Raw genomic sequence first — 27213 nt, forward strand, 5'->3', positions numbered from 1 at the left:
GTGAGGGAGTCCTCCACTTACTGTCCTGCCAGTGGGAGGTGCTGTTTTGCTATCACATTTTCAACAGTGAAGGATAGGCAAGCTGTGCAGGACTCCAGGGAACCTGTCTGTCCCTAGTGATGAAGTTGGAGGACTCCCTCACAGCTTAGAGGCAACGGTGTACACAATGTGTGCTTTACACAGATTTAGGATGTGGAGGTTTAATTTTGTATATGCCTCAGTCAAACTATCAAAGGGAAACTTCACAGGGAGTACCTAGAGGACTGCAAGCCCTACAGAGAGTTTCAAAATTGCCCTTCTCAAGGTTAAACAATAATGTATGATTTTGAAAAATATCTAAAATGAGGATTCAAGACAGGTAAAATGTGTTTCTAATGAAATGTTCCTATCCATGTTCCTTTTTTCAAAAGCAGCAAACATTTTCAAATACAATCACTTACAATAAGGTTGCTTTGGTTCAAAAGGGAGTTATAAGGAAGATTTGCCTTTACAAAATATAATGTACGATAGAATGGGTCACTGTTCTACTACTGTTTTCATACAGAGAAGAAAGTGTTGGTCATAGGCTATTTCTATGTGGTCAATGAACCCTGTGAACTTTCTAGGACCCATCCCTCTTTTTCCTCTTAAAAAACAAACAATATCCGTCTTACCACACTTGGTCCTTTTACTAAGCTGTGGCAAAAAGTGACCTCAGTGCGATCTTATGTGGGGTTTTCTCACATGCTAAGGCCATTTTTTACAGCAGCCATAAAAATAGCCTTTTTAAAATTTTTAGTTTTAATGGCCATGCGCTAATGTTGTCATTAGCACACAGTGATTAAAAAATGTTACTCACTTTGTAGGTGGTAAGGGCTTACGCAGTATTCCTGCATTAAACAGTTGGGGTAGATTCAGTAAATGGCCCTAAAAAATCAGTGCAAAAAAACGCTTAAGTGCTATTCTATAAGCTGCGCCTGAAGTTCAGCACGGTTTATAGAATAACGCTTAAGCATTATGGTCACGTATAAATTTAGGGGTGACCATTTGCATCGTGAGTTGCAAATGCCTATGCCTACATTTACGTGTGGAGCACCGTTATTCTATAATTATGTGCATTAACTCAAAGCCATGCCCCCTTCTGCTCTGAAACGCCCATGATGTCCCCTTTCCGCGCCCTTATATTTGGGCCGCACACGAAGATTAGGCGCAGATCCTGTGCCTAACTTTACCCAATTACATCTAATTAGTGCCAATATTTTTTTGTTAAAAAGCCAATTATTGGCACTAATTGGCTCATTATCTTATTAAATTGTGCACACAAATTGGGATCGCGCCTATATTGTACCTTCAATTTTTAGCAACCTTCATAGAATCAGGGGGTTAGTGTGCAGAAATATAGCTGCACTAACTGATTAGCGCAGGAACACCTACTCTCCGCCCCCTCAAAAATACATTTAAAATATTTTTAGCACGCGCTAGTTAGGCAGTTACCACAGGACACCTGAGAGTGTACCAAGGTATGCCATTTTAAGATGTTAGGCGCATATTAGTGCTTAACGTAGCTTAGTAAAAGGGCCCCTTTGTATTTTATTTCCAACAATTTTTTATTGATAACCAGACATACAAACAGCATCAACAATTGTAATATGCAAACGTCAGGCATCAAAAGTTGCTAAACAATAGACTTAGTATTAATGTCAGTCATCAAACTTTATCAATTATCTCCCCCTCCCTTCCCCTAATATCATCAAACAATATAGTGGGAATAACTGCCGTACATCTCCCCCATTACCAACACGTAACAGTCTCCTCTCCATCCCATCCCATCCCACCCCACCCATCCTCTGACTATCAGAGTAAATGGCCGTCCAACCTCTGTGGAGAACGCTTTGCCCTAGCCAATATGTCATCCCGCTATGTGTCATCTTCCAATTGTTAACAGCATGAAGTTTCAGGTGAGGGATCTTGCACTCTTAGGACCCCTCAACCCTCTGTTCAGTCAACCGTTAACGATATGCCACTGATTAGTGAGAAATCAATCTCTAGTTGTCCCGAAAACAAACATATATCTCCATGCATTTAACTTATATAATAAAATGAGGACTCAATACCCCCCCCCCCCAGAACACTAGTCCACCCCTCCCCTCTCATTCACACTACATTCATCCCAAATTATTCAACACCTGGCTTCTAGACCGTGGCAAGATTATGTTTAAATAAGCTCCCCACACTCTAATAAAACTCTTCCTCCTTTTCTCAGTGTTGCGGGCCCCTTGCGCTTCCCATAGCATCAATGCATGTAGTTTATTCCTCCAGTACCAATAAGATGGAGGAGTGCTAGAAATCCAATGATTGAGTATACATTTTTTCCCCAGGATGCAGGACTTACTGAGAAACAATTTTTCCTCTCGGTTCTCCATTCTCCACACCGCTACCGAACTAAACATTGCTTGATCGAGGGAGATGGTTATTCGTCGCCCTAGGATCTCCGATAAAAATTGGGCAAGAGCTGTCCAGAACCTCCGAATGGCCCTGCATTGCCACATCCCATATGTAAAGATGGCATGCTCACCCCGCATTTCCTACATTTGTCCACGCCTTCTACCCCTGCTAAGGGCCCCTTTGTATTTAAGAATATGAATGCATATTTCACTCATCTTTCTTACCTATAATCTGTTTTTAACCTGTGCAAATGTGTGTAGTTATACTGTTTGTCAATAGTTATACTACAGCTTTTTTTATAAAAACCTATAAAACCCCTTTCTGAGGAGAGAACAACTAATATACAACAATACAAAGCTCACCCCTAACCAGAGTTCTATAGGGTTGTTACACTCTGTGAAAACTTGTATATAATATAAATGTGAAAGGGGGAGATTATCAGTTATATGAAACCAAACCAGTTATTCAGAGAGCTAAAATTAATGAAAATGCTGAATGTTTGGCCGTTCATTCCAGCTCAGTATACCATCATTAGTGCTCCCCCATTGTGTCCTTTACTTAAAGAAAAATTATGTGCAGTACAAGCAAGTACTTCCGCTTTCTTATGGCACAGAAAAGACTAAAGATAAAAGAAATTGTAGCAAAGAGGAGCATTGCTTGCTTAGAATCAGGCACATGGAAAAGAAAAGACAGTTGAATAAAAGTCCACATAAATAAAACATTATTTGATTACCTTTCATTTTAAGTGCTGGTTAGTGGACATACTAGTACCATAATCAGAGAGAATGGCAAGTTTTGGTCTTTTTTTTGCTGAAATGTTATTTACCTCTTTTTCTCTACGTTGTCCATATGTTCGCTTCATTTTAGCTATCTTCTGCAGAACTCTATGAGAGCGACGTACAGAACCCCTGGATGATGTGGGCAGTGGAGATGATTGACAACTGATTATGGAGGAAGGTGTTACAGGATGCCTAAAAAAAATTTGCAGAGAGAGATCTAGTAATGGGGAAAGTATAAGCACTATGTGGGTGCTCCTAGACTCATGCACCCCAGAATTATTATAGTGAATACACAGCACCCATCTCCCCAGCAGTACTGCCATTGGAGAACCCAAACTCATCAGATCTTAGACAAAGTAGGATCAGGCCTGGCTAGTACCTGGATGAGAGATGTGTGTTATAGGCTGCAGAAGATAACTGTAAACCACCATAGTATCCTGCTGATAACATCATACTCACTAAGGTGGAGAAGTGATTGCTTAGGCTTATAAGGTACTTTCACCAATAGTCCCACTTACTTACCCCTGCATCTGTTATGCCCCCTTCCCCTTCCTTGCCTATTGTTGTCTCTCACCATTTTCTCTTATTGTATTGTCATTTTTAATTTTCCTATGTAAGCCACATTGTGCCTGCGTGTGTGGGAAAATGTGGTGTAGATATGTACTATAAATAAATACCATCTATGGAACACTGCCTCTTCCCCTTCCACCCCCAAGATCAAAAGGTTGCATCTCTTCCATTTGCAGGGAAGCAAATGCTGACAGTGTAGTAATAATAGCTTGACCACCCCAATATTCAAAACCATTTAACTGGCCAGGAAAGGCACTGGCTACCTGCAAATTTTCAGCGGGACATAAATTCGCAGATAGCGGGTTATATTGCATTATATTTATAATTGGCTAGCCGTCGATTTGTTTCTGCGTGAATTTGGCAGCTATGCTTGGCCATGTGCATACCTGGTATATCTTTGGCTGGTTTGAACTTGATCAGCCAATGCTGAATATCAGCTTGGCTGATTAAGTTCAAACCGGCCAAAAATAAACCGGAAATTCAATGCCAGTCACTGGAAACTTCTTGGCACTGAATATCTGGCATCACCGTGGATGACAGGAGTTAGCTGTCATGGTCTGAATATCGGCCCCTGGATTTTTAGCCAGCCTTTCTGACTGATGCTTAAGGTAGCTTACAGCATTATCAAAATTCAGGTACAAGCCCCTGCTCAAAACAGCTACAGAGGGATTTTTCAGACCAGTCCTTGTGATCTCAAAGCTAGTCCAAGTTTCAGGATATCCACAATTAATTTTACTGTCATAATGTTATCTAGGTCAGGCTTTTGTCCTTACTGAAAATGTGGCAAGAAAATCCAGAATTTCAACATACATACCAAATGCCTCTTGTGTCTCAGTTCTAAACACAACCAAAAGCATTGCACTCAAATGTCACCAGTGTTATGAAGAGACCTTTAAGAGGTCTATAAAATACTGAATGGAATGAAACGGGTAGATGTGAATTGTTTACTGTTTCAAAAAATACAAGGATTAGGGGGCACACAATGAAGCTACTAAGTAGTAAATTTAAAACAAATTGGAAAAAATATTTCTTCACTCAACATATAATTAATCTCTGGAATTCACTGCCAGAGAATTAGGTAAAAGCAGTTTGCTTAGCAAGATTTAAAAAAAGATTTGGATACCCCTCCGAAGGGACACCACCTTGTAGTGGTGGAGGGGCTTCCGTGTGAGAACAAGCAGCCTGCTTATCCTCGGAGAAAGTATAGTCGACATCTCAAATTGTAGTTATATGAATCCAGCATTTAAAGTCAAGGTGCATTTGTCGATTTTAATGTTTAGAATATTAGCATATATCCCACTTACACACGTATATGCCAGTATACTGTCTATGTGCTATTCTGCAAATATCGAACCCTTGAATTGCGTATATTTGCAACAGGAATAAACACATGAGCGGAGCAAAGGTCAGGATCCTACTTAAGCACATACCTTACAGTTGCACCTATCCCTGCAGCATTAGGTGCTTTCGCTTATGCCAGCTCCATGACTGGTGTATGTGCGAGTACCTAAATGTTAAGCGAACTGATACCGGGTTGCATTACTATTCTATAATGGTACCTAAGTGCCTAGATTAAATTATTGAATAAGCTCCTATTGCGTGGCCACGGGGCACCTAAATGGAGGCACACAGTTATAGAATTACCTCCTTACCCCTGGATTCTACAGAAAGTAACTAAAGCTGCACGTGTAACTTAATTCTTTAAAAAGCTAACTAGAACCAATAATTGACTGCTAACAAGCAATTATTAGCATTAACTGGCCTTAATTAGGATTTACAATTCTAACACGATCCGCGCATAAATTTTGGGGGTGTGGCTTGGGAGCGTTCTAAAATTTTACGTGCGTAGATACAGAACTCGGCCAAACCACATCTAATTTAGGCACCGGCATTTACTACTATTACTACTTAGCATTTCTATAGTGCTACTAGACGTACGCAGCGCATTTACACCTGCCTTTAGCAGGCATAATTGCTAGCACCTTAATTTAGGCACGGTTTATGCCGCAAGCACTATTCTATAAAGGATGCGTACCCTTTATAAAATAGTGCTCAGCACGTAAACTTTTCGGCGCTGATTTTTAGGTGCCAATTACAAAATTTACCCTTAATGTTGGAAATCTACACATATGCATACACATGATGGCACTCACACGTGTATAGCCCCCAAGTGACTCTGTTCTTTTTTGGAACATGCATAGTTACAAAACGGATGCTGTAGTTGTATGTGCCAGCAAATTAAGGGCCATGTAGATGTCCACAATATTCCTATGGGTGTCTACACAGTGCTCGTTAATTTTTAGCATGTGCTAAAAACGATAGCACAGCTTTGAAAACGTGAACTCTTACATATCCTTAGATGTATTTTACAAAAGGCTTGACCTGGATGTTCCATTTCCCATGCAGAATCTAAATGAAGCTTAAAATCAGTCAACAGAGTATTGTTTGCAGCAATTATGCTCATGGCGGCCCAACATTTACCTAGATTGTGTAATAACCAAGAGCTGTCGACGCCGCACCTCTTCATTGTGTGGTAGGCAAAGGAGAAAGGACAGTTCTTTCTTGAGCTGAGATGATAATTTACCCGACTCTGCATAATTTAATATGTCGTACATTATCATTGTTCTAGGTACTTTTTCCAGAGACAGCTTTCGCCAATGGTTATCCCTTCCACCAAGATATGCTGGTGTCTCATCCAGATAACTGATGTACTAGATAGTTGTACAAGACCACACAAAAATAAAAAAAAAATTGCAAGATTAGCCTAATTTATAGACAGGCCAGTTTTCTAAAGAACTAGGTATCTAGATATTTGATTTTAAACATTTGCCTACCTTTAGATACCTTAAAAGGAAGTGGAGACAGAAATGAAGTTAGGCACTCGGCACTGATTTTCATTACTGAACACCTAACTTACCGCTCGCTAAATAGGAAGTATTGGCGGGCTACTGCAGCAGCCCGACAGTAGTTCCCACCCCCAGCGTGCTACAAAAGGTAGTAATTGGGTAGTGCCACACAGCCATTTCTTAAAAAAAAACAAAACAGCCTTTTACCCACTGCGGTGGCCTCAGCGTGTGACATAAAAACACACTGACGCTGTTGCAGTTCCCCTTTTGCCACAGCTTAATAAAAGGGCCTCTTAGGCATCCTTAGACCTGACCCAATATTAAAAACTTCAATTTAAGGTACTAAAATAAAATTTATGTGGCCATATTCAGAAAACATTTTAGGTTTCTCTATAAAAACTGGAATCTAATATTAGTTCCTACTGTAAGTCCTTCAATTAAGGTGTTTAGCTGCTGTTTAATATTGAGCAGACAGAGCTTAGGGGCATTTAAGATAGTGATTCACCAACTACTTAGGGCTTCTTTTACAAAACCGTGCTAGCAATTCCCATGCTGAAAATGAGAGGAAGCCCATAGGAATTGAATGGGCTTCCTCTCATTTGTCGCACCAAGAATCAGTAGCGTGGGTTTGTAAAACAGGCCCTTAGTGCATTCTGGAACAGAAAAGACAATGACAAAATTACAACTCTATTATGCAGTCCCCTGAGACCTTGAAAAATGTACAAGCACTTATCATATGTTTTAATAATGTAGTTTTATTGTGATTGATTTTGACAGTAATTTACTTCTGTTTTATTTTCATAGTCTTCCACAAGCAGAACAAATATGAATTTTAGTTTATCAGAAAAACATGGTTGATCCTAAATTGATGCAAAGTGAAGCAAACGTTTTGCCAATTCACTGCTCTTACATAAGCAGTAATTCTAATGCTACTGAAAGGCAAACCCACATTTTCACGTATTCCCAGCACTTCTGGGAGGGCTGCCATACAGCTAACACAGAGTAAAGATTGCTAGCATGCATTACCTGCATGTCAGAAAATGTGGAATGAGGTTTGCTACACCTCTGGAAGTGTAGTGAACTGCACTGCGTTAGCTGCTGCTTTAGCAATTGTAGGGGCAATTCTATAAAGAGATGCCTAGATTTAGGTGCTAAGAAGCAGCCTACTTCATAGAATACTAGCATAACAGGTCAGATAAGAGTGTATATTTTAGGTGCAAGCACTTACACTTATCCATAGAGCTAGTGTAAATGCTTGTACCTAGAGTGCTAGAAAACCATGTACAAATGAAAGTATTCTACAATTTATGTGCAGTAATAACCTCCACCTTAATGCAAATGCAGTCCCAACCGCTTCCACACCTCAACATGGTGATTTCCTTGTTAGCTGTTTAACAAGGCAATTAGCATATTTTAACTGTGTGCGCATTGTCTTGACAAGGCACTGCACTCATAGCATGTATTAAATCCAGGTTAAACAGCTAACACAGATACAGGCATCCATAGTAAGTAACAAAAGCAAAATGTAGTGTTGATATAATAAAAAATATATTTCCATTGTTACCTGGATAAATGCCTCAGTTGGGTCTATCCACAGATAGCACCCCTAACCCCTCTCTCCTTGACAATCTCATATGCTGCCACCCCCCCCCCCCCCCCCACAAACCCATATGACATAATGATAACCATTCTTCAACCCCATGAATCCACCTCCTAGATCCATATAACATAATGATAACCATTCTTCAACCCTATGAACCCACCCTGGATCTTAGTGAGGCCTTTCTCTGGTATCCTGTCCCCCATGAGACACCAGAGAAAGCCCTTACTAAGAGCCCAGGGGAGGATGGGAGGGTATATAAGATGCTGTCTGGAGAACGGAGGCTATACAAGGTATTTTGGGGGGCATTTAAGAGGAACAGGAGTGATTCCCCGTCAGACACCAAGTATCAAAATGATGCGCCTGACACCTAGTGCTAGTCTTGTAGTACTATCACTAGGGGTCAAGAGTCTGGAGGGGGAACATACAAAGTACTGTTAAAAGGGTCTGAGGGAGGTGGCAGTGTGAATAACCTACTGTCTAGGTGTCCTGGGATGCAGGAGGGAGGGTGGGTGGGTGGTGGGGGTATTAGGTTGTCGCATTCTCGAGGACCTTGGCATTCTGTCAGGCTTCTTCCCCAGGAGCACTGGGTTCGTGAGTCCTTGGGCCACTACCGTGGAGCAGCAGTGGCAGGCAAGGTCACCTTCAAGGTAGAGATGAGACAGGACTGGACTGGAACCCCGGACTGGAGTTCTGCACAGGAATACACAGGACTGGAACGCACCAGACGGGTGCACACTGGAGTGGAGCCCACTGGAGTGGAGCCCACTGGAGTGTGTCCACTGGACTGGAACACACTGGAGTGGAGCCCGCTGGACTGGAACACACTGGAATGGAGCCCACTGGACTGGAAGCCACAGGACCGGAACCTGCTGGACAGGAACACACTGGACCTAGGCTTCACCTACGCTTAGCCGCCGTTCCCCGAGGGTTGAGCCCTCAGGTTCAGGCAGCCGGCAGGGCTTACAGGAAAACCGGAACTGGAACTTGCATGCAGGAACAACAGGAATCAGGACACAGAAGTGCCCCCAGGCACCTAGGCGAAAGCAAGGCAGACAGGCAGGGAATGTCCGGGTTCCGGCAAAGTTTGTTTGTTTGTTACATTTGTACCCCGCGCTTTCCCACTCATGGCAGGCTCAATGCGGCTTACATGGGGCAATGGAGGGTTAAGTGACTTGCCCAGAGTCACAAGGAGCTGCCTGGGCCTGAAGTGGGAATTGAACTCAGGTCCTCAGTTCCCCAGGACCAAAGTCCACCACCCTAACCACTAGGCCACTCCTCCACTCAGGGCAGGCGGCTCCTCCACTCAGGGCAGGCGGCTAGCACAGCAGTAGTCAGGGTCAAAGCAAAGTCTCTGGGCAGGCGGCTAGCAAAGCAGTAGTCAGATTCAAAGCAAAGACTCTTGGCAGGCAGCTAGCAAAGCAGTAGTCAGGTTCAAAGCAAGTCTCTGGGCAGGCGGCTAGCAAAGCGGTAGTCAGGTTCAAAGCAAGTCTCTGGGCGGGCGGCTAGCAAAGCAGTAGTCAGGTTCAAAGCAATGGTCAGGTCAAAGAGCAAGACTATGGCTGGAGCTCCAGTATCAAGGAGTACTGGCAACAGACAGAACAAGGGCTGAAGCTCCAGAAGCAAAAGAAAACACAAACGGGAAAACCAGAAAGCTAAACACAAGAAGACTAGTAAAGCTGTACACAAGCTAACAGGAAAGCTATGCCCAAGCTAACTAGTCAAGCTAGAACTCACATTGAACTGGACAATGTAGCAGTGCACAGAGCACTCTAACATACCAGGGACCTTAGACGATGCAAAGGCTGCAGTCTCTAAGTGCTTAATAAAGCCCTTCAACACCAGAGGCACAGCTGCAGCAATCTCTAAGTAACTACGGAGGCTGTTCAGGCACAAACCAAGGAGCAGGCAGAAAGCACAGTGAAACACAGAGAGGCTTCCCACACCCAGGTGTAGTGTAGTGAAGCAATTAGAGTCATGCTGGAAGCAGCCAGCACAGAGAGAGAGAGAGAGAGAGAGAGAGAGATAACCCAGGCAACACCCACAGGTGCAGTATAGTGAAGCAATTAGTGTCATGCTGCTGGATGCAGCCAGCACAGAGAGCCAGAGCTAGCTCAGAAAGGACAGACAGAAGAAGCAGGAGCCAGCTAGGAAGTTGACCCCCAGGAACAAGGTGAGGGTGGTCACGGCCACAGACGTGACATAGGTGCTCTTCAGGTCCTGGACTATGTGTGTGTGGCGGGGGAGAATGTGATCCTACAAACTGTCCCCATGGAACAAGCACAGAAGACCTGTAGGGGTTGGGGAGCAAAGGTTCAGACAGAAATCAACTGAGTGTATAGTACTGTAATAAGTAGAAAAATGAGCAGATGAGTTAGGGGATGGAACTTCTCTCATATGAGGAATGGCTAAAGAGGTTAGGGTTCTTCAGTTTGGGAAAGAGACGGCTGAGGGGAGATATGATTGTGGCCTACAAAATCCTGAGTGGTGTAGAAAGAGTAGAAGTGAATCAATATTTTACACTTTCAAAAAGTACAAAGACTAGGGGACACTCAATTAAGTTACATGGAAATACTTTTAAAACAACGTAAGTACATAACTACATAAGTATTGCCATACTCAGACAGACCAAATGTCCATCTAGCCCAGCATCCTGTTTCCAACAGTGGAAATCTGGGTCACAAGTACCTGGCAACCTCCCAAAACAGTACAATACATTTTATGCTGCTTATCCTAGAAATAGCTCAAAAAACAAAATAGTAGAGATAAATAAATCGGATCACTCAATGGATGTGTTTAAGGGAAGTCTCATACTGTCGCTTCTAATAACTGGCTAGACTGTCAGTTGCATGCGACTATTTTAATCATAGACAACCCCCTAACATCCGTTTATGATTTTATTCTTTTCTTTTTTATCCTTAATGTGCTCAAAAATAACAATTATGTCCACTGGGGCTGCTACATGTGACGTTTCATCAGCTGATGTGTGGAAGTAGGTTTCACTTCCGGCAGTGCATAAAAACGCCGCCGCCAGTGAGCGATAAGGATTTTAAGGAGACGAGACCGTAAGTCAAGAGTTGCTATATCAGGAGAGAAGTTTGAGTTCCACGAAAGTGGTTTTTACATATGTGTTTTGTTGTTCACAGGACTGTCCCTTGACAAAGCTTTATAGCGAAACAGGACCTGTAAAGGGATAGTTAGAGTACATAAGTACATAAGTAGTGCCATACTGGGAAAGACCAAAGGTCCATCTAGCCCAGCATCCTGTCACCGACAGTGGCCAATCCAGGTCAAGGGCACCTGGCACGCTCCCCAAACGTAAAAACATTCCAGACAAGTTATACCTAAAAATGAGGAATTTTTCCAGTCCATTTAATAGCGGTCTATGGACTTGTCCTTTAGGAATCTATCTAACCCCTTTTTAAACTCCGTCAAGCTAACCGCCCGTACCACGTTCTCCGGCAATGAATTCCAGAGTCTAATTACACGTTGGGTGAAGAAAAATTTTCTCCGATTCGTTTTAAATTTACCACACTGTAGCTTCAACTCATGCCCTCTAGTCCTAGTATTTTTGGATAGCGTGAACAGTCGCTTCACATCCACCCGATCCATTCCACTCATTATTTTATACACTTCTATCATATCTCCCCTCAGCCGTCTCTTCTCCAAGCTGAAAAGCCCTAGCCTTCTCAGCCTCTCTTCATAGGAAAGTCGTCCCATCCCCACTATCATTTTCGTCGCCCTTCGCTGTACCTTTTCCAATTCTACTATATCTTTTTTGAGATACGGAGACCAGTACTGAACACAATACTCCAGGTGCGGTCGCACCATGGAGCGATACAACGGCATTATAACATCCGCACACCTGGACTCCATACCCTTCTTAATAACACCCAACATTCTATTCGCTTTCCTAGCCGCAGCAGCACACTGAGCAGAAGGTTTCAGCGTATCATCGACGACGACACCCAGATCCCTTTCTTGATCCGTAACTCCTAACGCGGAACCTTGCAAGACGTAGCTATAATTCGGGTTCCTCTTACCCACATGCATCACTTTGCACTTGTCAACATTGAACTTCATCTGCCACTTGCACGCCCATTCTCCCAGTCTCGCAAGGTCCTCCTGTAATCGTTCACATTCCTCCTGCGACTTGACGACCCTGAATAATTTTGTGTCATCGGCGAATTTAATTACCTCACTAGTTATTCCCATCTCTAGGTCATTTATAAATACATTAAAAAGCAACGGACCCAGCACAGACCCCTGCGGGACCCCACTAACTACCCTCCTCCACTGAGAATACTGGCCACGCAATCCTACTCTCTGCTTCCTATCTTTCAACCAGTTCTTAATCCATAATAATACCCTACCTCCGATTCCATGACTCTGCAATTTCTTCAGGAGTCTTTCGTGCGGCACTTTGTCAAACGCCTTCTGAAAATCCAGATATACAATATCAACCGGCTCCCCATTGTCCACATGTTTGCTTACCCCCTCAAAAAAATGCATTAGATTGGTGAGGCAAGACTTCCCTTCACTAAATCCGTGCTGACTTTGTCTCATCAGTCCATGTTTTTGTATATGCTCTGCTCCTGGAACTGCTCAAGGCATATATACACAGATAAGTGGTTTGAAAGTTTCCTTGACGTATATGTACACGCTTATTTAAGAAGACTTCCACTGATTTTAAGGTGGTCACTCAATTGTTTGAGTTCTTTGTGATTATTTTGGGATTATTTTTGAGCACATTAAGGATAAAAAAAGAAAAGAATAAAATCATAAACGGATGTTAGGGGGTTGTCTATGATTAAAATAGTCGCATGCAACTGACAGTCTAGCCAGTTATTAGAAGCGACAGTATGAGACTTCCCTTAAACACATCCATTGAGTGATCCGATTTATTTCTCGCTACTATTTTGTTTTTTTGAGCTGTTTACATACGTAGAGTGTCATTTAGTAGTTTTGCAGTATCCTAGAAATAAGCAGTGGATTTTCCCCAAGTCAATTTTTTAAAAATCTTTATAAGTTTTTAGAATAATACAATAATAGTAATACACATATGTGTAAGAAATGAACAAGCTCCATATGGTGTATCTAATTAATCATCAAACATTTTCAAAGACTAAAATAAAATCAACAAACCAAAAACAAAAACAAAAAAGTAGCAGTAGGTTAACAGAGAATAAAGCAAAACAGTATGTGCATATGTTTAAAAGGTGTTGATTTTACCTTATAAAGTTACTTGCAAATATCACTTAACATAGTTGTCTAGGAATGACCATGTTTTACGGAAGGCCAAAATATTACCACATTTTATGGCAGCTATTTCCTCATAACACCTATGTGAACAGAGCAAATTCCACCATTCATGAAATGAGACGTGCAGATTATTTTTCCAATGTAAAACAATCAAGTGAAGAGCAAGCGAAATCATTAAACAATTTTACATGTTTTAGTGGAACTGACAAACCAGGGGTGGATGCTTTAAGGATTAGCACTTTAAAAGACAAAGCATCTGGAATGCCAAATACCTTCTGAAAGATGTCCCAAATCAGTTTCCAATACTGTTGCAAATTATGACAGTGAAAAAGCATATGATCAAGGGATCCCACAGCAGACTGACATGACCAGCACAAATTTTAATAATGGTCTATGTACTTTTCCTTTAGGAAGCCATTCAACCCTTTTTAAAACCCTGCTAACTGCTTTTACTACATTCTCTGGCAACGAATTCCAGAGTTTAATTACATGTTGAGTGAAGAAATATTTTCTCAGATTCGTTTTAAATTTACTACTTTGTAGCTTCATTGTGTGCCCCCTTATCCTAGTATTTTTGGAAAGAGTAAACAAGTGGATCATGTCTACCCGTTCCATTCCACTCATTATTTTATAGATCTCTATCATATCTCCCCTCAGCTGTCTTTTCTCCAAGGAAATATTTTTTCTCTCAGCGAATAGTTAAGAACTTGTTGCTGGAGGATGTGGTTAACAGAGGTTATTTATTTATTTATTGTTTGCATTTGTATCCCACATTTTCCCACCTCTTTGCGGGCTCAGTGTGGCTTACAATAAGATATGAATAAAGAGAATACAGGTTAGTGTATCTGGGTTTAAAAAAGGTTTGGACAAGTTCCTGGAGGAAAAGTCAATAGTCTGCTATTGAGATAGACATGAGGACGCTACTGCTTACCCTGGGACTGGTAGCATGGAATGTTGCTACTATTTGGGTTTCTGCCAGATCCTCATGTCCTGGATTGGCCACTGTTGGATGCAGGATACTGAACTAGGTGGACCATTGGGCTCACCCAGTATGGCTATTCTTATATTCTTAGGTCATGACGTTATCAGTCATCAGTGAAAAATATGATAGAAGTTTCTTAACAGCAAATGTAGGTTAAGACATCTTCAATTAGAACACAATTTGTATAATACACTGTGTGCTTTCTTCTGCTTTCAGTTATAGCATCCCGTCAGCAATGTTGTTACATGTTCTCCATACCCTAAAATGAATGTCATTAGTTCTTGAGTGGAAAGGCATGGAGCATCGCTTCACATCTAACAACCTGAAAGAATATCTGAAAACAATTATATGTTTCTTACTTGCATATAATCTTTCATAGTTGCAACATCTATTATGTCTGTTATTTTGTGCTTCAGGTGCTGAACTTCATCACGTATCATTTGATCATAATAAACCCTGTATCCCATCAGTCTGCAAGCATCAGCTGCTGCCTGCAATAACATGAAAATGTGGCTATAATTCTGTACCTACTTTGTATGTCTACAAAAATGGAAGCAAAATCATATTTTAAAATAATAATGCATGCCTCTGCTTTGTGCATAAAACTGTGAAAATGTCAGAATCAAATTGATTATTTCTCTTTCTTACAGAAATTGAACAAAAATCTCAGGAGAATCCTTTTAAGAATTCAGTCACATTGTTAATCTATGTAACCAAATATAGGGGCCCTTTTACTAAGCTGCGCTATGACTAGCGTGAGGGTTTCTCCACGCACCAAGGCCACTTTTAGAGCAGTTGTAAAATGGCCATTTTTTCCTCAATTAATGGCCATATGCTAATTTCCCAGTTAGCATGTGGCCATTAGTGCATGAGCCCTATGACATGTATTTAGTACGCGGAAAGGTCTCACGCACTAACCATGCACTAATCCGTAGGCAAGCGGCAATGTAGATGCGCTAATTGATTAGCACTGGACACGCCTACTCTTTGCACCCCAAACACACCCCCAGCACTAAAAAATCAAAAGTATTTTGTAGCGTATTGGAAGAGTGCACGGATGCCAACACTACTGTGGGTCGCCTGAGCGTGCCCCTCGGTAGTGCATTTTCCCGCATGGTAGTGCTTACCGCCACAAAGTAAAAGGACCCCATAATAAATACTCATCTGTAACTGCTGCTCTTTATATATTTATTCATATTTGTATATACTGCCCTTCTACAAAAATAGAAAAACAGAATCTCAATAACCATGGTGTGGATATGTATTGTTTTGCCAGTCTTCCACGTGAAATTTGACTGGGATTGACACCATATTCTTTAGCAATAGATGCTTGACTTTGTTTGTTTTCTAATTTTTTAAGAACTTCTATTCGTTCAGCCAGTGTTAAAGTCTTATAGTTCTGCTGCGACGACGACGACCCCAGTGTACACTCTAACAACATTCCTTCACTTATTCTGCCTGTGGCAGCTAAAGGGGCGGTAAATTAGAAATCTCGTTGGTTGTCACGCGCCAATCGGCTTCCATATTCCGTGCGTGTGCTTATGCGGAGTCTTCCCTGCAGAGGAGTGGTCTTAAACCATGCATGTAAGCGAATCTTGCACTTCAGTGGTGCGCTAAACCGAAGTTTGTCCCCATAGAAATTGATGGCACCAAAAACGGAACCGAAGTACGGCATGCAGTAAAACAGAGCATGCGCTTATCCGACATGCACTTAAATGGAGTGCACTGTACTGCTTTTCTGTGGTTACAATCAAAGTCGTGTACATATTATATACAGGTACTTCTTTGTACCTGGGGCAAGAGAGGGTTAAGTGACTTGACCAGAGTCACAAGGAGCTGCAGCGGGAATCAAGCCCCAGTTCCCCTGGTTCTCAGGCCATTGCACTAACCATTAGACTGCTCCTCCACTGTTCCACTCCTCAAGCATTAATTATTCATAATAATTGCCTGTCTCATGTTTCTCGCTGGCTTAAGAGCAATCTCCTTTTCCTTAACTCTGCTAAATGCGAATCTATCCTTTTTGCCCCTTCAACCAACAGCTTTCTTCCCCCACAGTCCATCGATAGACATACCCTTCAGTATAAAGACTATCAAGGTTCTTGGAGTCACTCTCGATTCACTTTTAAATCACAAATAAGCTCGGCTATTCACACCTTCTTCTTTGCTCTTCACCGCCTCCATTCTCTTATTTCATCCTCACACTTATGACCCCCTCATTCTTTCGCTTGCTATATCCTATCTATACTACTGTAATTCCCTTTACTGTGGTCTTCCTCTTCAATCCCTTGAATGACTTCAACTCATTCAGTCAACTGCTGTCAAATTCCTTCACAATGTTACAACACTTTGATCATACGACCCCCCCCCCCCCCCCCGCCTCCATTATAAACATTGGCTCCCCATCATGGCTTGCATCAAATATAAAATCATCCTCCTTGTCTATAAATCCCATTATCCACTTGCCCCCTCCTATTTTGCTTCTCTCATCATTCCCTATACTCCTCTCCACTATCTCCGCTCTGTGGATCAGAACCTATTGACCCCCTTGGTACTTTATCTCAAAGTCTCAAGGAACTCCGCCTTTATATAAATTGGATCCAAACTTTGGAACGACTTGCCCCTCTCTGTCAGAAACCAACAAACCCTCACCTCTTTTAAGAAACTACTTAAGACTTACCTTTTCCTAGATTCTTTCCCTTCCTCCACTACCTAGGTCTTTGCTCGGCTATATTCTGTCTAGTACCTCCCTTTTCTCTTATCTCCTTTTTATTAAGTAGAGGAGTGTGGTAGCCATGTTAGTCCACTCTTAAGGTTATCAATAGAAATCAAACAAAATAAAACATGGAAAAGAAAATAAGTTGATACCTTTTTTATTGGACATAACTTAATGAAAGCTAATCAAGAAATATATTAAATTATGTCCAATAAAAAAGGTATCATCTTATTTTCTTTTCCATGTTCTCCTTTTTATTGTAAGCCACCATGTTGCCTATGCTGAGGCTAATGTGCAGTACCTTAAGTGGCATAAAAAAATAAAATAGATTGAAAGAAGCAATATAGTGTTCTTGATTATTACAATTTTCAAAAAATCAATCTATGTAAATGATTCTTACAAATTGTCCTCATTATTTATATCTACATACACACACATACAGCAAAGTTTTATATTTAAAAGCGTGTGTGGGGAAAAAAGGAGTACAGACTGGGGGAAGGCATAAGGCTGAAAGGTTTGCCTAGGGCACCCAATACCCTTGTACCAACTCTAAGAAGAGCTGCACTTCAAGGATAAGAAGGTAACAGGTAGAGGCCAACCAAAACTGTTTTTTTTTTTTTTTTCAGTTTGTCGAAACTGAAACTGTTTGATAACTTTCATCCAAAACAGAAACTTCAGACAAAACTCAGCACCTGGTTGTGGCCGAAACCAAAAACTCCAGTTTGGTTGTGTGAATGTGAACCAGTGAGGGCTGCTGGAGATTTTCAGAGCTTGCAGTCTGCATCCCTCTGCTAAACCCACAGTATCCAAGCCAGAATATAATAATGTAATTTATCTCCAAGCAAAATAGCCTCCACAGACATGGGATGCACCTAATGAAAACTGAAACTAAAAGCCACAGTGCTTTTACAGTGGCTGACTTTGCGCTAGTCACTCTGAGTATAGCGCAAAGTCAGCCACTGTAAAAGCACTGTGGCTTTTAGTTTCAGTTTTCATTAGGTGCATCCCATGTCTGTGGAGGCTATTTTGCTTGGAGATAAATTACATTATTATATTCTGGCTTGGATACTGTGGGTTTAGCAGAGGGATGCAGACTGACCTCATAACTCCACAGAGAGGCTAATTCTTAAGGAGCATATCATCCCTAATTAACAGACAAATTCCTGCTAAAATTTTGCATCAAAAACATTTATTTATTTATTTCAAACACGCTATTTACCATATAAGCTAATGTGCAAAATCATAACTGCATTACTTGCAATTGCAATACAAAAAGAGAATACATTTTACATTCCCTGGTGGGCTAATGGTGTAGTCTGGGCAAGAGCAATGCACCAGTCACAGCAGCCATTTTGAGAGCAGAGCTGGAAGGGGCAAGAATAACTGGGGATCGTTCCTGCCCCAACTACACCCCTAGACCACCAGGGATTGTAAGCCAGACCCAGGAGGTCTATGGGTGAGGGGAGGCATTTGTCGGGGGGGGGGGGGGGGGGTCCAGGAGTAGGGGAAAATCCTGTTAGGAGGGAGACAAACTGGACAAAGCACAAATTTTCAGCTTCCACTGAAAACATATAAGGCCCAATATTTAGAGCAATTTAAGTAGGCTGGCCCACTTAAATTGCGGTGAGCTACCCAACCACCAATATTCAGTGGCACATATATAAAGTAATTTGACTTCTACCTGCAACCTGTGTGTACCGCATTTTGTGAGGTCCTGCAGCCAGCTACTAAATAATCTTGGTTAGTAAATGGAGGCTCTAGTGTATGTATACTAGTTACAGATGTCTGACAATACTGATAACATTTAAACTACTATAGTATGGATGTGCCATGTCATAAGCAGTCTGCCTGAGCACAGAAAAGCTGCAGTGCAGCAGTGATTAGTTTTTAAGAACTAGAGACAAAGATGTTTACAATATACCATATTGTAAAATGATTTGAATATAACTAACTGCTTATAAATTTGTAACTTGATCTAGGGGTACTTAAGCCTGTGATCCCTACCAGTTCTTACATGACGGATGTATATTTGTTAAAATCTAAGATCATAAATCACCTCACTTGATGGGTTTAGAGCTCTTTTTCCACTAATGTACTTGTTCCCATAACCTCCTGTGCGGTGAAAAATCTTAAACACGATAAATGGTGGAAATTCTGTACCAGCAAACCTGAAGAAGTAAAAGGAGAGGATAGTTAAGTTTCTAATGTCAGAACAAAGCAGAGATGTGGGAGTGTTTCTCATATACTGTGGTATGGCTCACCCAATGTATTTCCAGCAAAATATTGATATCATTTCAAACAAAAATGTAAACAAACGCAAGGGGACATTTTTAGTTTTCTTCAATTTTAGCACACACTGGAGATTATTGATTGCAGGGAAAGTTAAAATAAGTACATAAATATTGCCACACTGGGACAGACCAAAGGTCCATCAAGCCCAGCATCCTGTTTCCAACAGTGGCCAATCCAGGTCACAAGTACCTGGCAGAAACCCAAACAATAGTAACATTCCATGTAGAACCCCAAAGAGTAGCAAGATTCTAGAATTACATAAGTACATAAGTAGTGCCATACTGGGAAAGACCAAAGGTCCATCTAGCCCAGCATCCTGTCACCGACAATGGCCAATCCAGGTCAAGGGCACCTGGCACGCTCCCCAAACGTAAAAACATTCCAGACAAGTTATACCTAAAAATGCGGAATTTTTCCAAGTCCATTTAATAGCGGTCTATGGACTTGTCCTTTAGGAATCTATCTAACCCCTTTTTAAACTCCGTCAAGCTAACCGCCCGTACCACGTTCTCCGGCAACGAATTCCAGAGTCTAATTACACGTTGGGTGAAGAAAAATTTTCTCCGATTTGTTTTAAATTTACCACACTGTAGCTTCAACTCATGCCCTCTAGTCCTAGTATTTTTGGATAGCGTGAACAGTCGCTTCACATCCACCCGATCCATTCCACTCATTATTTTATACACTTCTATCATATCTCCCCTCAGCCGTCTCTTCTCCAAGCTGAAAAGCCCTAGCCTTCTCAGCCTCTCTTCATAGGAAAGTCGTCCCATCCCCACTATCATTATCGTCGCCCTTCGCTGTACCTTTTCCAATTCTACTATATCTTTTTTGAGATACGGAGACCAGTACTGAACACAATACTCCAGGTGCGGTCCATGCAGAATTTCAAAGTGTATAGCAACATTCCATTTAGAACCCTAAAGAGTAGCAAGATTCCATTCAGAATCCTAAGTACATAAGTGTTGCCATACTGGGAAAGACCAAAGGTCCATCAAGCCCAGCATCCTGTTTCCAACAGTGGCCAATCCAGGTCACAGATACCCGGCAAGATCCCCAATACAGTTCAATACATTTTATGCTGCTTATCCGAGAAATACAATACACAAACCAGTAGAGGTGATCTTAGGAGTATTTACTGTTTTCTTAGTCTATGACTATATGCTGTTCAAATATAAAGGGAAAGTCTCATACAGTCACCAGGGTAATTTATATCACCTATATAGGTGGACCCCTATTCTGTGACAGATTTAATCATCGACTGACCCCCTCCTACCACTATTTTCAATTTTTATGATTTTTCAATGTTTTTCAGTATTTATGTTGTTTAAATGTCTTATAACATCACCAAGACTTATGTTCTTCTCTGTAAAGCTTATGTCTACTCCCGTATAGATCAAGATATCAGACGGTGTTAGATAACCATTACGGCTTTAGCGGCTATACTTTTAGCGCTCAAACAATCGCCGTCGGCACTTATCTATATGTGCAGGTGCTAATGCTGCCCTTTACTTAATTCGTCCAGGTGCTACTTGTACCCCAACAGGTGCCTGTTTCGCTTCATATAACTTTTTCAAGGGATGTTCTTCCTACAGCACAAGCGCTCTCAAAAAGAACCGCAGTGGCTGCTTTTTTTTTTTTTTTAAGGATAGAGGCAGGAGAAAAAGACAAGGGAAGACTGCGATTAAGAGGTAGCAAGTAGCAACGGGGGAATCAGGGAGGGACCTAGACACTAGGTTTACACCTGAGGCACAGGATATTCTCAACCCCAACAGGACCGCGCACAGGAGCTGCTATCCCGCCTGTTGGAGATAGAGAATACTGGCTTGGTTGCTAAGCGCAGGAGCTTAAGAGGCACAACAGGGTTCTCTATCTCCACCTGCTGGTGGAAGGTCACAACCCACTTCTGGACTGATCCTTGGGATGTAGTGGAAAGTGGTGTTATTCTTGTTAGTGCGCAAATACTGTCCTGGATCCCTCAAATCTTAAAATGTTTTCGGTTACATTTTGTTTTGTGTTTTATGATTATTGTATTGCACACAGAATATAACAAACACTGCAAGCAAGAGAACAAAAAAAACTGTTTTACAATGGTCTGGCGCAAGGACATAATCCCTAGAGTACAGTGGCAACATTATACTACAGCATATGATTCCAATATTTTCCATACTTCCAAAAATCTCATCTGTCCATGTTCATGCTCTATCGCAGCTTTCTCATACACAGACACATAGCACAGATTGAGTTCCACAACAATAGCACAGCAAGTTGCAAATTATCTTTCCAGTGTGTAAGAATTAACTTAATAGCAACTGAAATCAAAATATTAAGTAATCTGGCTGGATTAGACAACCCATGCTCCAGTGCTCTTGATTTTCCTATAGCACGCTTACATTGAAGGGGTTCCTGTAAATGTAAAATGGTTGTAATTTATTCACAAACAGTTCCCCCAAAAGAATGGGTATTGGGACAGGAACACAACATGTTCATCAGCATCACAATATGCTGGTTATATGACTAGCATACCACCTAGGTGGGTAATTTTAGCCATTTTATGAGCCAGATGATTTATCCCCAAATCACACCCAATCTTTTCCATTCCTACCTTAGATTCCTTTTCTGTAGTGCCAGATTGTTATATAGTATAAATACACTGTTACCTTTGGGGCACCACACAATTTCTGAACTACCAGTACGTCATCTGGCTCAGGAGCCAAAGCAATCTACTTTAGCAGCACAGATGCAATGGCACAATTGTAACCAATAGAAATATTGATTGCTTGCGGCTGCTGGAAAGAAGAAAGCTGGCCATTAACCAAAAACTTTACCCAAGGGAAAGGTGATGGGATTTGAAAGGTAAAATTATGTATAATCATACCTGATAATTTTCTTTCCATTAATCAAAGCTGATCAATCCATAGACTGGTGGGTTGTGTCCATCTACCAGCAGGTGGAGATAGAGAGCAAACTTTTGCCTCCCTATATGTGGTCATATGCTGCCGGAAACTCCTCAGTATGTCGATATCAAAGCTCCATCCGCAGGACTCAGCACTTAGAGAATTACACCCACGAAGGGACACTCTGCCCAGCTCACCACCGCCGAAACGGGGGAGGGGAAATAACCCAGCTCATCCCCACACAAGTGGGGGAGGGGAATCCGTCCAGCTCATCCCCGCGGAGCGGGGGAGGGACACCACACCCGCCGATGCGGGGGGATCTGGCTTATCCTGCAACCGCAACCGCGGGAGGAGCTGACTGACCCTAACACCGCCGAAGCGGGAGGGGTACAAAGCTGCCCTACAGCCGCACGAAGCGGGAGGGAGTGCCGGCAGAATTTTAAGTCTCAATCCAGCCCCGTAAAACGGAGGGGAGAGGAATGCAGCAGCTCACTGTAACACAAACTCGTCTTAACTCTTGAAGAATCCAAGTGAAAAAAAAACTTGAACACGAAGTCTTTCTGAAGTAACTGAAGACTAAACTTGAACCTGAAATGCAACCAGAATAAAAACAGTACAGATATCTGGGAGGGGCTATGGATTGATCAGCTATGATTAATGGAAAGAAAATTATCAGGTATGATTATACATAATTTTACCTTCCATATCATCAAGCTGATCAATCCATAGACTGGTGGGATGTACCGAAGCAGTACTCACCCAGGGCGGGACATTGAAATCCCTGACCTCAACACTGAAGCTCCAAACCGGGCCTCCGCCCGTGCAGCCACAGTCAAACGGTAATGCTTGGAGAATGTATGAGCCGAAGCCCAAGTTGCCGCCTTGCATATCTCTTCCAAGGAGACGGATCCGGCCTCTGCCATCGAGGCCGCCTGAGCTCTCGTGGAGTGAGCCTTCAGCTGGATAGGCGGCACCTTCCCCGCGGCCACATAAGCCGCTGCAATGGCTTCCTTGACCCATCTTGCCACTGTAGGCTTAGCAGCCTGCAGACCCTTACGAGGACCTGCAAACAGGACAAACAGATGATCCGATTTCCGGAAATCATTGGTCACTTCCAAGTATCTGATGATGACTCGTCTCACATCCAGATATTTAAGAGCAGAGTACTCCTCTGGGTAGTCCTCCCTACGAAAGGAAGGGAGACAGAGCTGCTGATTCACATGGAAGCGAGAAACAATCTTGGGCAGGAAGGAAGGCACTGTGCGAATAGTCACTCCTGCCTCAGTGAACTGCAGAAAAGGCTCTCGACAGGAGAGCGCCTGGAGCTCGGAAACTCTTCTGGCTGAAGTGATAGCCACCAAAAAGACTGCTTTCAACGTCAGGTCTTTCAGAGATGCCCTCGACAAGGGTTCAAAAGGCGGCTTCTGCAATGCTCTTAGCACCAGGTTGAGATTCCACGCAGGCACCACTGAGTGCAGAGGAGGGCGCAGGTGATTAACTCCCTTGAGAAAGCGCACCACATCTGGCTGTGAAGCCAGGGAAGCACCCTTCAGGCAGCCCCTGAAGCAAGCCAGAGCCGCTACCTGGACTTTAAGGGAACTGAGCGACAGGCCTTTCTCCAGACCTTCTTGCAGGAACGCCAACACTGAAGAAATTGGAGCAGTGAAGGGAGAAAGTGAGCCTGCTTCACACCACGCTGCAAAGATACGCCAAACTCTGGCGTAAGCAGTAGAAGTAGAGCGCTTCCTCGCTCTCAGCATAGTGGCGATGACCTTGTCTGAGAAGCCCTTCTTCCTCAGACGCTGCCGCTCAATAGCCAGGCCGTAAGACCAAAGGGGGAGGGATCCTCCATCACCACGGGACCCTGATGTAACAGGCCCTGCTCCACTGACAGCCGCAGAGGATCGTCGACTGAGAGCCTGATCAAGTCCGCATACCAGGGACGCCTGGGCCAATCCGGACCCACCAGGATTACCCTGCCAGGATGCTTTGCCACCCGGTCTAGCACCCTGCCCAACATGGGCCAGGGCGGGAACACATAGAGAAGCTCTTGTGTCGGCCACTGTTGGAGAAGAGCATCTACTCCCAGGGATCGAGGGTCCCGTCCTCTGCTGAAAAAGCGCGGCACTTGGCAATTGGCCGATGACGCCATCAGATCTAGGCTCGGCTGGCCCCAGCGCTTCGTGATGTCCAAGAATGCCTGAGCAGATAGCTGCCACTCTCCGGGCTCCAAGGTATGGCGACTGAGAAAGTCCGCCTTGACATTCATGACTCCGGCAATGTGGGCCGCTGAAAGCTGCTCCAGGTTCACTTCCGCCCACTGGCAAAGATTCATAGCCTCCTTGGCTAGAGGGGCGCTCTTGGTACCTCCCTGGCGGTTGACATAGGCCACAGCCGTGGCATTGTCCGACAGGACCCGTACAGGCTTCAACACCAGTACCGGGATGAACTCCAAAAGCGCCAACCGAATGGCCCTGAGTTCCAGGAGGTTGATAGACCACTTTGCCTCTGCAGGAGACCAGAGCCCCTGCGCTGTCCTTCCCAAGCAGTGGGCTCCCCAGCCCGACAACGAGGCGTCCGTCGTGACGACAATCCACTCTGGGGTCACCAGAGGCATTCCCGCAGACAACTTGTCTGTCTGCATCCACCAGCTCAGCGCCTTGCGCACTGCTGGGTCCAAGGGAAGGCGCACAGCATAATCCTCCGACATCGGAGTCCAGCGCTGCAGCAAAGAGTGTTGAAGTGGTCTCATATGAGCCCTGGCCCAGGGCACAACTTCCATCGTGGCCGTCATAGAGCCCAACAGCTGCACATAGTCCCAAGCCCGAAGGGGAGAGGCTACTAGGAACTGGTCCACCTGAGCCTGAAGTTTGACAATCCGATTGTCTGGCAGGAACACTCTGCCCACTTGGGTGTCGAATCGAACTCCCAGGTACTCCAGGGACTGAGTCGGGCGCAGCTGGCTCTTCTCCCAGTTGATGATCCATCCCAGGGAGCTCAAAAGAGCAACTACCCGGTCCACAGCTTTGCCGCACTCTGCATAAGAGGGGGCTCGGATCAACCAGTCGTCCAGATAAGGATGGACTTGTACCCCTTCCTTTCGTAGGAAGGCCGCGATGACCACCATTACTTTGGAAAAGGTCCGCGGAGCAGTAGCCAACCCGAAAGGGAGGGCTCTGAACTGGAAGTGTCGTCCCAGGACTGCAAAACGCAGAAAGCGTTGATGAGGAGGCCAGATGGGAATATGCAGGTACGCTTCCTTGATGTCCAAGGATGCCAGGAACTCTCCTGCCTTCACTGCCGCTATAACAGAGCGGAGAGTCTCCATGCGAAAGTGCCGCACTTTCAAGGCCCGATTGACCCCTTTGAGGTCGAGGATAGGCCGGACAGAACCTCCTTTCTTTGGTACCACAAAGTAAATGGAGTAACGTCCCTTGCCAAGCTGACTTTCTGGCACCGGAACGACTGCGCCCAGGCGGATCAGATTGTCCAAAGTCTGCTGCACTGCCACAGCTTTGACCGGAGACTTGCAGGGAGAGAGTACAAACCCGTCTTTTAAGGGTCGGCAGAACTCTAGTTTGTAGCCGTCTCTGATGACTTCCAGCACCCACGCGTCTGAAGTTATTGTGGTCCACTCGCCCAGAAACGAGGACAGCCGTCCTCCAATCTGCACTGGGGCGTGGACCAAGACCCCGTCATTGGGTACGAGACCCTGGGGGAGGACCGGAGGGAGCACCTCCGGGACGGCGGTCTCTGCGAAAGGAATGCTGCTTGGGGGAGAAATTCCTCTTGAAGGAAGAGGGGGCAGAGGAACCCGACTTGCCCGGGCGATACCGACGGGCTTCCTGCAACCGTCCTCTGGAGGTACCAGGACGAGTACTAGCCCGAGCCCTGACCTCTGGTAATTTCTTGCCCTTAGACGTGCCGAGATCGGTCACGATTTTGTCCAGCTCGACCCCAAAGAGCAGCTTGCCTTTAAAAGGCAATCTAGCCAGGCGGGATTTAGAGGCGTGGTCAGCAGACCAATGTTTCAGCCAAAGCCACCGCCGCGCAGAGATTGTCTGAGCCATGCCTTTAGCTGAGGCCCTCAAGACATCATACAGCAAGTCTGCCAAATAGGCTAAGCCCGATTCCAGGGCCGGCCAATCAGCCCTCAAGGAATGATCCGAGGGGGAAGCCCGCTGCACCATAGTCAGGCACGCCCTGGCCACATAGGAGCCGCAAACTGAGGCCTGCAAACTTAAAGCAGCCGCCTCAAAGGACGACCTTAAGGCCGCCTCCAATCTTCTGTCTTGGGCGTCCTTTAGGGCCATGCCACCTTCCACCGGCAACGCCGTTTTCTTAGTCACCGCAGTGATTAAAGAATCCACGGTAGGCCACAGATAGGCCTCACGTTCACTCACAGCCAAAGGATAGAGGCGGGACATAGCCCTAGCCACTTTAAGGCTCGCTTCCGGGACATCCCATTGAGCCGAAATTAAGGTGTGCATGGCATCATGCACGTGGAAGGTTCTAGGCGGGCGCTTCGTCCCCAGCATAATGGCAGAGCCAACAGGGGCTGAGGGAGAGACGTCCTCCGGAGAGGAAATCTTCAAAGTGTCCATGGCCTGTAACAACAGGTTGGGCAAATCCTCTGGGCTAAAAAGCCGCGCTGCAGAGGGGTCATCCGCTCCATCCGAGCGGGGATCCGTCTCCTCCAAGGAATCCGCAAAGGACCGTTGGGAGACCTCAGACACGCTGCCCTCATCTACATCGGAGGAGACAAAGTCCTCCAAGGCCTGGGAATCAACCCGAGGGCGTTTACCTCTGGGAACCTCAACCTCTTTACCAGACGAGGGAGCAGGGGCA

The 27213-nt window shown here is 44.0% G+C and overlaps 1 protein-coding gene across 3 annotated transcripts in view; it reads right to left on the minus strand.

Annotated features, from left to right (window-relative positions):
- The window catches only part of C4HXorf58 (chromosome 4 CXorf58 homolog), a 92582-nt gene that overhangs the window by 28762 nt on the left and 36607 nt on the right, over positions 1 to 27213 (minus strand). For all 3 annotated transcript variants that reach the window (XM_030202246.1, XM_030202245.1, XM_030202243.1), the window contains exons 5-8: positions 19233 to 19344; positions 14823 to 14954; positions 6255 to 6484; positions 3251 to 3395 (exon numbers count right to left, since the gene is read on the minus strand). In XM_030202246.1, the coding sequence (XP_030058106.1) occupies positions 3251 to 3395; positions 6255 to 6484; positions 14823 to 14954; positions 19233 to 19344 (619 nt within the window). The remainder of the gene's footprint in view (positions 1 to 3250; positions 3396 to 6254; positions 6485 to 14822; positions 14955 to 19232; positions 19345 to 27213) is intronic.

This window comes from Microcaecilia unicolor, chromosome 4, assembly GCF_901765095.1.
Source record: "Microcaecilia unicolor chromosome 4, aMicUni1.1, whole genome shotgun sequence".
Taxonomy (NCBI): Eukaryota; Metazoa; Chordata; class Amphibia; order Gymnophiona; family Siphonopidae; genus Microcaecilia; species Microcaecilia unicolor.